This window comes from Azolla caroliniana, unplaced genomic scaffold (assembly GCF_043228905.1).
Source record: "Azolla caroliniana isolate FFs.n. ecotype wild unplaced genomic scaffold, voAzoCaro1.0.p SCAF_4, whole genome shotgun sequence".
In the NCBI taxonomy this organism is placed as follows: domain Eukaryota; kingdom Viridiplantae; phylum Streptophyta; class Polypodiopsida; order Salviniales; family Salviniaceae; genus Azolla; species Azolla caroliniana.
The window spans coordinates 18221273-18232113 of record NW_028230439.1 but is presented as its reverse complement, the minus strand read 5'-3'; the positions used below and the strand labels follow the sequence as shown (position 1 = coordinate 18232113).

General features: G+C 37.8%; 1 protein-coding gene across 2 annotated transcripts; it reads right to left on the bottom strand.

The window, feature by feature from the left end:
- Positions 1-202: 202 nt before the first annotated feature.
- On the bottom strand, positions 203-8865 carry LOC147865218 (uncharacterized). 2 transcript variants are annotated; one of them, XM_087317995.1, is made up of 4 exons: positions 8711-8865; positions 6648-6758; positions 556-2111; positions 203-467 (listed from the first exon to the last, which is right to left on the bottom strand). In XM_087317995.1, the coding sequence occupies exons 1-3, from the start codon at positions 8801-8803 to the stop codon at positions 570-572; spliced, it is 1746 nt and encodes a 581-aa protein (XP_087174121.1). In that variant the 5' UTR covers positions 8804-8865; the 3' UTR covers positions 203-467; positions 556-569. The 2 variants fall into 2 exon arrangements, with proteins under 2 accessions (XP_087174121.1, XP_087174120.1); XM_087317994.1 differs by having other exon boundaries at positions 203-485; positions 566-2111; positions 8711-8864.
- Positions 8866-10841: the final 1976 nt, after the last annotated feature.

Genomic DNA, 10841 nt, shown 5'->3' with positions numbered 1-10841 from the left:
AAAACGTTTCGAAACTAGAGTGCTGAATTGAAATTTGACAAACCTATTTTAGCATGTAAAACAAGAAGAAATGTGATCAGCAGTGAAAAAACTCTGTTCCACTGCTTTATACAACTCAGCACAGGAACATATTAAGCAATTCCAAATGGGAAAACTTCAGGACAAGTGAAAAAAATGACAAACAAATCACGAATTGCTCACATGATCACAATAGCCCCAATTAATATTTGGCCAGAGATAATGCACATTAAATTGACTTCATCACATCAATCAAGCAAAGCTTACAGGTTACATCTGAAAGAAAGTTTCTAATGTACTGTTCTTTTATAATTCCACACCTCCCATCAAGCAATGGTGAATAGGGAATCAGTATAAATTAGGAATAGTAGCAACTCAGAATCTCAAATAGTTGGGTATTAAACTGTTGGAGACTCCAATAGCAATATCCTTTTAAGATTTGTAGACTAGTCTCAAAGTCATCAAACCTTCAAATTCACAGCAACGTTTAGTGATTGATCTAATTGAGCATACAAGGATAGCATTGATAAAATGAAGTATCACTCACCAGATCAAGAAAGAAAACCACCAAGTTTTTTTGCAAAATCATCCTCACCATCAGAAACATATTCTGTATCCACAAATTCAGCACCATCCCTCATCACTTCGTCAATCGAAGTATACTCTGATTCCATAGGCTTACCACAAGTTGCTATACCATTTACAGCAATGTCATGGTCTTTCATTTCCTCAGGCACTCTCATTGATCGTCTTTTCTCATCACTATGTTGCACATGACTTGTTTGGTTGCTGGAATGGCTAGATGAGTGGAGACCAAAACCCTGATCAAGTGAATCACTCTCTCCTTTTGAATCTTTGGTAGACAGACGCTCAGCTCTAAAAGGTTGATTTTCCTTTGAATGCATACCTGAAGTTTTCCCCTGTTCAGTAGCTGAGATGACTGTTGTTAGACATTCATTTGTGGACGCATCTGCAAGACTTTGACACTGCTCTCTATGATGAATTTCAGAATCTGGTGGCAATATCTTCTCTATCACACAATCTGATACAATAGAACAATTTGAATCACAGTGTTCCTGAACTTTATTATAATCAACCGTATTCACATTTTTAGGCGAGACACAAATTCTGGATTTTGTCTTTTCAGCTTTGATCTGAGCCAGAGTTTTTGGTCCAGTGAATGGTTCATCTTTATCATGTTTAACTCTCTTACTGATAGCTAAGCCAGTGTCTTTTGACTCCACTCTAGATAAAAGACGTGCACTTTCCAATCCATCAGCTGAATGATCTGTCAAATCGAGCATGTTAGATGGGGTTGATGAAGTATTACCATTCCTCCTACGTTTCGCCAAGCGATTACGAAGATCCCCAGCACGGAGCTCACGCACGCCTTGTGTGCCTAATTCTTCCACATTTTCTTGCATTTCACTAGTTCTTCCAAGATTATTACTGGATCTATCTAGGATTTGTACTCTAGATAGATCAAGCCCCCGTGTTAATTGACCTCTTCCAATGCCTTTGTTACTAGGTAGAGTATTCTGCAATCTTTCATCATGAACATCAGGTAGAGCATTTCTATTTTCAGCAGAATGATTTGATGCCTCTACCACACTGTGAATCTGATTTGAGCTACTTGTTGCTGGAATTTCATTTCCTACTACAATTGGATGTGGTTGTTTACTGGAAGTTATAGAATTTGTAGTAGCTACAATGGGACGTCTGTAGGTGTTGCTCGAAATAGGATAAGCTTCATGTAAAACTGTAATAGGCGACTTATGTGTTTTCACATCTTGAGACTTAGGCTTCACACCAGAAGTTCCATTTGTTTCATGTTGCTCACTTATTTGAGGTTTTCGATATGTTGTAGCTTCTTTCCTAAACTGCGATGGTGATCCATGCAGAAACAAACATTTCATCCCTTTTCCACAAAACCCTTGAGAATAGAAGAAGCATGGAGCCTTAGTTCTGCTTGTTGAAGAGAGTACCAGTGCTGAAGAAGAAGATGATGCAATTCCATTAACAGTTGTTGCAGTCATTCCAACAGTGTTTCCCCCTGCTCGAGGTGTTGACGTAGCTGGTAATCCATCAAGAGGCTGGAAAGGAAGCATATCAAAAATCTCTTGAAGAGTCCAAGCATGTTATGCAAGTTGATTAATAATGTGTTATATATCGGGCTATATTTCATAATGAAATACCATACATTATTTTTGACAAATTCCTACTCTTTGGTGTATAATCTTTTGGAAGTACAACAAATTACTTTTGTTTTTCTAATTCTCTGTTGTATTACAGTCAACAACGATATTCTCCAAGGTTATATTTGTAACGAAATTCTATAAATTAATTCTGATGTTTAGTTATGCTCATATCATATGGTTAGTAATGATACATTCCAATCTTCTATAAAAATTTGTGACTCGAAAACGAAACAGAGAAGTTCATAGTTTTATACTTTCTAAACTTTTACTGAAACCAGCCCAAGGAACTTTTAAAGGGCATCAAAATCCCAACTCCAACTGAACCACCAATTTTGCTTAATTCCACTACAGGACACGTATTACATAAATGAACAAAAATCTACTTAAGAATTTTCACTCACAATGATTTAATTTCACTTCCAAGATGCTAGATTGCTCCTGAACACAGAATTTGTCATAATGCTCCACACCAAGATTGGTGCCCCTTTAGGAATTTCTTTGATTGACACCTAATTAAAGATATAAGATAGAACACAAACCCTAGAAACCAGCTAGCAGTTCAAGCCTATTTCAGCACTGAAATCCATATACAGAACTTCCAGAGTATTCTCTGCTGAGCACACTAGAAAATAGAATAAATCAGCTATGACTCTTGTAGCTTTCTGTCCTCTAACCTGACTCCGTTCTTTCTCCAGAACTGAATAACCAGTTTCTATTAGAAGAGAGGTTTCTTTGGATACGGCAAGTTTTTCTCATGCTGCCACCTCTTCAGAAACAAAAATGACCTCACAACTTTACAATTGAAAGCAAACATCTCATACGCATCAGAATCCAATGCTAACAGGACCAACCCCATGCTGATCCCATTGCCTGCTGGTTTTAGCTCCCCTGGTCCATGGACCTTTGGTCTTCTACCATTTTACACCGGCTGTGCAATGTCATCTTGGCCTATTTCAAGCTTTCAAAGAAGCAAGTAAAAATAAAACAATATTAAATAATGTAATGAAAGCAAATAAATTAACACCTCCCTGTGATGTACCCTTCCCTCTTGAAACAATGCAAGTGACCTTGATAGCATGCCGACATTACATGCTAACAGACAGTGTCGCCCAATTAATGAGTAGCTCACATTACTAGGCCTTAAATCCGAATACATTACCTACGATGGAGTATTTTTGCTGGGAAATAATGTGGGCCAACCCACATGTATTTTTGCTGTCAGGTTAAAAAAGCTTACGGAGCATTCCGAACAAAAGTTGAGCAATATCAGCCTCTATAGCATTGATTCTGTATTGAAAAAAATTTAAAGATTACCCTTCCCTTGAGCATCAAAATATGTTCAAGTAGTTAGCTTGATAGAGCTTTTACTTCAGTCCGGGTGGATTTTAATTGGAATGCCTACAAGTGAAGTTGTACAAACTGAGGTGAATCAACCAACATAGCATTCCAGAAAATCTAAAATAGTAGAATTGCCTTCTTCCAACTGACTAAACTTTGAGGAAGTACCCATATTCTCATCCTTGGGTCTTGGTAACTGTTATAGAAAAGGACATCCAGTGGTACATAAAGATATTGTGCATAAATACATTGACATGCGCTCTGGGTTTATCTTCTTCCTGATGAGGAAAAATGAGCTTGGTTACTGAGTCTCCTTATGATAGTCCATATCCCATCATTCTCGGCCTGTGATCTAAAAAGATAAAAAATTAAGCCCATTGCTAGAATAGTTCCCATGGAGTATCCGCAACTAACGAAGGAAACAATCTTGGTGTTTTTTGTCCGTCAAATTTTACTTTTCAACAAAATATGCATGTTCTTATAAATGTATGAGCATTGCATTGCAAAGTTTGCCATGAAAAGGAAGTTGCAGTCTATCTGTGACTGGCAAAAGCTGCAGAAACCATGGTATCTTTTAATTGAATTTAGGTCTCTACTACTTCTTGACATAATTTTCCATGATAATGAAAATCCATCTTTAAGATTAGTATAATGCTCATGGTGCTATCTATCCATTAGTTGACCATATATCCTTGTAAGATATCTTTGTAGAATTATCATCCTCACATTTTTCACCCTGCCAACACGTGTGATATTCATGTTAATGCATCCGGTATTACTTTCTTTTTTCTTCTACATGCACATCTTGGAAGTGAAACAAGCACAAGAAATTTGATTGCATGTGCTTTTAAGATAGATTTGCTTCTATGAGAATATAATAAAAGTTTTGATGATCCATTTACATGATGAAATGGGCACCTAGAAGGCAGTGTTTCCAGTACGAAACAGTATGAATCTTCTATTGTTATTTCTCGTAAATCTGGTAATTCTTCTAAATGGTCACAAGGCTCTATTGTAATATGCTACTATTTGGCCATTCTGCATTAGAACTGCATCAATATTGAACCACGAATGACCTTGATCTGATGTCATCTTTGGTTTGAAGTGTCTGAAAGCTATAATACTTGTATCAGTCAAACTAAAAGTTACTCCTTTTGTAAAGCATGTAAAAGTGAAGCAATTTCAGCAAAATATAAATATTCTGTAATATGAACACAGACCAAAGAAATTGCAAACACTAAGAATAGTTATAAAATCAGACCATGAATTGATTGCCTCTACTCTGGCAGGATCCATTAACACTGCCTTTTGAAACAATATTTCCATTTACACCAAGTTTTTCCTGCCTCTACTCTTGCAGGAAGAACTCAATTTTCATTGCATTAATATCTGCTCTTACAGAGCTCATGGAAAACCACAACCAAATGGTCCTTGAGCTCATGTTCATTCTTCAAATATACTATACGGATGAAAAAATTCAATCCATCATCCTATTGAAAGTGGCGAGAACATTTATAGGTTTGGAAGGCATTACTAGAAATATAGTCAAATCTGAATCCTGCTAAATATAGCCACGTTTCAAAACAATCCTGATAGATTTTACCATTCCTAACCAATCAAGAATCTTTTTTTATTGTGTTCTTGTTCAGTGCACAATAATCTAGACACATGCGGGAACTCAATTGTATGATGCTGGGATCAACTCAATTGTATAATCCTCAGACCTTTCAAGAGGTCAAACTACCAGTAAAGAACCTGAAAAAGAAATTTCTGAAAGTATTTAAGAAAGTTTCCCTATCTCTGTCTAATGAAGAGAAAATAGATTCAACTTCATAAACATTAGTGTTCATTGCAAAGACCAAGTAAACAGAAATACAATTGTTTCATTACACTAAAAATAGCAGAAGCTGAGATAATAGGATGATTCATTACCCTCTAAATTTTATATCTAAGACATCAGTCTTTCTTTTATATACACGAGTAGTTTTTTAGCTGTAGGTATCTATCCATGCATGCAGCCTATACAACCAAAATAGGCCCAATAACACATAACATAAAATTCTTCAATGTCTCTATATTTTGGGATATGTATCTGAAGCTTTTCAAGTATCAGGGTAATAGACTCTGCGTGACCAGGACATGCCGACTCTACTTTAGCCATAGGTCCCATCCGCACTGATGCCTAACTTTGTTGCAAACTCGAGAGAAATAAAATTTAAATAAGCTTCAAGGTAAATAAAGTTATAGCCATATGATCCTGGATTTTTCTCTACGCTCTGCACAATTTAATGGCTTGACAGAATAGTTAATCACCAACCACCATATACACTAATCTGGCAAAAGTATGTGGGTTCAGATTCTTGAACTTATGTTCCGCGGCACTTGCCTTCTTCGATCACAGTTTTTCTTTCTTGATATGTCTTCTCCATGAATTTCTTATTTATTCTTTGACTTGACTAAACTCCTGCTTAAAATGGCTCGTTCGAATCTTTATGATATATTTTAACACGTAACTAATCATGTGTCATTTTCTGAGAAAAAAATGATCAAATTTTGTCGAAAAAATCATGAAACTAGCCTAAGGAGCTTACAAATGGCAGTAAACTCCAATGGAGCCACCAAATTAGCTTAATTTTATCACTGGACAAATTTTCTATAAAAGAAGACAGATACTCCACATTTTCAATGACTATGATTGAATATTGGTCCAGTGAGCTAGATTGCTTCTGAGAACGAATTTGATAACCTTTCACTATTTTGTTTATAGATAACTACAAGAAGATAATACAATAAAATAGAACCCAAACCCTGAAAGACCACACTATAACTTTTAAGTGAATGTAGGGCCTCAGTGCTCACCCAAAGTGACTTTATAAGATACAACTTTATAATTGGACAAAGACAACCTCATATGCATCAGAATCCAATATTAAATGGATTGACCTCTGATCTATAGACCATTGGCCATTGACCATTTCACACTAACCATGCTATGTCATCTTGTCCAATCTCAAGAGTTCCATGGGCACGTAAAAATAATTTTTAAAAAATGAAATATAAGTACACAAAATAGCACCTTCTAGTCACACTTACCGGATGCCGGAAAGAGCAGTGTTCATTGAGGCAATTGCCAGAGAACCAGTACCAACAATCTCTTGGGTTGACTCGAGCATTTTCACTGTGCCTAAATTCGCAGTCATTTCCCTGGATAAATTAAACAAAGGTATAATGGTCAAATGTCAAATTAACAAGAAACAAATTGTGTGAGATTCACCATCTATAGAATGAGCTTATGGGTGGGGCTATGAAATTTCATAGGCTTCTGAAGAAACGGTAATAAGGTTTCATGCATACATAGTTATTTGGATATAGATACAATTTATGCTTCATCATGGTATGTTCTAAGCTCCTCGGTCCCTTCTATAAAGAACAATATATATAAAAGAATATGTGTGGCAGGTTTAAACACAACAAGATAACAGTCAATCCATATGTGTAAAATATAAGAATATATGTGGGATATAGCAAATGATTCTTGATACATATGGCAGAAGTAAGCTTTCTATACGTTTGTCAGTTCCAACAGATATAGCACAATGGCACAGCTTGAGTAGAAGTTCACTAAACACACTTCAAATGGATATCCTTAAAACACATCATGCAATAGATTGCGGGGAAACTTGCCAAAATGAATTTCTCGCAGATGGCCTCCAAAGATATAGAATCACAAACCAACATGAAGTCCTACTACACTCACGAAAGCAGGACACAAATTGTAATAGAACCTTAAAAATTAGAAGGAGAAAACCGAAATTTCCCTAATTATTCCTTTATTTCCCAATATGCCCCAATGTTTTCATTACTTCCCCAAATGTTCTTGGCAAAGCCCCTATTGGATGATTATATGTGACACTTGTGCAAGTACATTATCAAATATATGGTCAGTTCATACCTTTTTTTCACTCTTTCAAGGGTTGGCCAGGGGGGAAACATGGCCTAAGTCTTATTTTTACTGAGGTTCCTTAACCACATATCACCAGGAATTTGTTCCACTAAAAATAGAAATCTGGTTGCGAACAAACTTCAAACAGAAGATCCTAACAGATATGGAAAAATGGCACATCTTTCTGCTATATAACTTTACCAGACATGGCATGAATTTATATCAGAGGTTTTGACATGATCTGCTAAGTTATAAGATACTTGGAAAATATAACAAAAATTCCCTACTTATCTTAAGCTCTAATGGAACATGAAAAGGTGCTGGCTAAACAAGGTTCCAATATATAACATTAACAAACATCGTCAAATGGCATAATACCCCAACTCAGAAATCTTCATGATATTCTAAAGTTCTACTATACTCAAGGCAGAATGTAATTAGTCACAGAAATTTATTTCTGCTGTTATGTAGAAAGATGAGATAAGGACATAGATTTTCTTCACGTTATTGCTCCAATTGATTTTAGAACGAAAAAAACATGTGAGATTTCTTTTCTTCCTCTGGAGATCAAAAGGCAGCATGAATACGTATATTTCCTTCATATTTGTTTCTCTAATTGAGATTAAAATGCTTTCTTCTGTCAAATGAAACCCTAATACTCAGTGCATGTGTGCATGCGAAGAGCAATTAAAACATAAACACCATCATCAATATCAACACCACAATCATCATCATCATCAACAACAACAACAACGACAAACAAACAGCAAAAGACAGACTAAAACATCATCTTCTTCAAATCATTGTCACCAGAATGAGATCATTCAAAAATACAAATCTCATCATCACCGTCAGTAATGAGAAAAAAAACAGAAAACGATAGAAAAAGCATTGCATTCATCAAGATCAACAGAGAGATATCGAGAAAATATAAATTTTATCATCATCACGAAAGAGAGCAGAGAAATACAGAGCATAGCATAGGCTTCTTCAAAATGATCATCAACAGAAAGGATCAATGAAATACTATCACCATTAAATATTGAGCAGCAGACATCAAGCGTCATAACATCATCAACCACAAAAACAAAAAAGGACAGAGAAAAACGTAAAAAATAATGAGATCTGAGCTGGCAATAGAATAAGGCCAATTTTCCTGAGAAACTAAAAAGCAATGCAGAGAGAAGAAGAGAAGGAGGAGAACAATGCATACCTTTTTACAAGTGAGAGGGGAAGCCAAGAAGTAAACACAGTCTGTGTTGTGCTTTGAGGCTTCGTCGCTCATGGAAACAGCAGAAGAAGCCATTCGCCTTCGTCGTCTTCCTTCTCCTTCTCCTTCTCCTTCTCCGTCTCCTTCCTGCTGAGTGCTTCTTCTTCGCGCACACGCACACACACATCTATTTACAGAATTCTCGAGAAATACCCCCCCGAAAGAGCTTTCTGATAATCTCCCCGAATACCCCTCTCCATTTTCTCCAAATACCCCTCTTCTTTTCTCCAAATACCCTCTCCTTCCCTCTACCCTTATTATACACCCCCCACAAGCATATATAGGAAAAGAAACTGCATAGAAAGTGGGTCTGACTGAAATATAAATATTCATATCTGTTGAGAATCGAACCCAACTTCCTCAACAAAGTGCTTTCACACTAGCAGAGGACACACTAGGCTAGTTTTGTAAATAACAGAAAGGATAGTTGCCCTAGACTAGTTGGTATTTAAACCAATCTTTTGTAACTTAGTTATTGTTGGATGTAATCATATTTTTCACTAATATAGCTTCTTGTTCTACTCTCTCTCTCTCTCTCTCTCTCTCTCTCTCTCTCTCTCTTTGCGTCTTACGTACTCACACACAGTTCACTTCCGTTGCACAGCATCACCTATGTCACCCATTTCTTTACATGGTATTGGAGTGTGTGGTGGTTTGATCAAACTCGTTCAACTGTGTTGTGCTACACACCGATGATCAACAGAATCGGTTCAACAACAGAGAAGAAAACGACACCATGAACACTCACATGGGAAGCGCTCTTCCTATAGAGAAGCTCGATAGGACAAACTTTTGCATCTTGGGAATACAAGATGCATCAATACCTTGTCGGACAAGGTTATTGGAGCTATATCGAAGGAGCTCACGAAAACCAACCCAACCCAACACATGTCGACTACCCAGCATGGGAGCAAGCGGTCGGTCGTGTGTTGTATTGCCTTGCATCATGTGTTCATGATCACATGTGCGGCTATATTCGAGAGGCAAAAATGCCAAAAGAAGCTTGGGGCAATCTCAAGAAGATTTTTGCAGCCAACACGGTTGCACGAAAACTCCAACTCCTACTGGAGTTAAATGTTGTACGTTTTAGGGTTAGGCTTAATGGTAATGATGGTTATCGATGACGAAGATAGACATGATGTAATAGTGAAGATAATGGAGAGTATGATGGCAAGAGAAATGATGAAAATGTTGACAAGCATTGAGAAGCATTGCGGGGTGGGGGGTGGTGCCTAGAATGGCTCCACCCCCCTCCCAAGGGGATTCAACGTTGAGGGGAAGAGAGAGAGAGAAAGAGAGATGACAAGAGAGAGAGAGATTGAGAGAGAAAAATGATCATTCATGTTTCATTCATTCCCCATAAGGGGTTAAATAGTACAAGAGGGGGTAGATACATAGGGATGTAAGCCCCATTGAGCATTCATACTGGACACTCACTCACACCTCCTCGTATCCATCCACATGCACACACGTGTGCATGTGTTCACATACGTATCGACTCACAATTACATTTATGCCCCCTACACACACACACAACAATCATCATGATAACATTTGACCCTCGCTCATCACATTGACTCTCCGTACATCTTGTACAGGGTAACACAATATGGCACGCCCGTGGGAGAGTGCCTTGCACGTCGATCCCACATGCCTTGATGATGATATTTCTTCGACCGGAACTTCCATCGGTCCTTTCAACGATCGACTCCCTCGATCGGAGTGCTTGACTCGAACATCTTTGTTGGTCAGCAAATCTTCCACGACACAAACATTCTCGTTCTGTCGACTTACAAACTTCGTCATGGGTCCAACCGTCTTGTATTTTCCGCACGTTCGTCGGCGATCGCCATCGCAGCCCGATCAACTTCCTGTTGGAGCTCGGCCATCCGTTCCTTATGCTCCGTTTCCAGCCGTTTGTAGTCCCGGTGCAGGTGCTCAAAATCATCTGTCTTTTGCTTGAGCCGTGCGTTGATCTGTCGACGGGCTCGGTCGTCGCGGTCCTTTTGCTGGCGGAGCTCTTCCTTTAGCCGTTCAATTTTCGTTTCCGCCGTCTTCCGCAGGTTGTCCTTTT

Bases quoted from the DNA above. Each gene is read 5' to 3' on its own strand.
- LOC147865218 (XM_087317995.1), bottom strand. From the start codon at position 8,803: ATGGCTTCTTCTGCTGTTTCCATGAGCGACGAAGCCTCAAAGCACAAC. The intron at 6,759-8,710 runs GTATGCATTGTT...TAATTTATCCAG, and splicing joins CCCCTCTCACTTGTAAAAAG to GGAAATGACTGCGAATTTAG. The intron at 2,112-6,647 runs GTAAGTGTGACT...CTTCCTTTCCAG, and splicing joins ACTGCTCTTTCCGGCATCCG to CCTCTTGATGGATTACCAGC.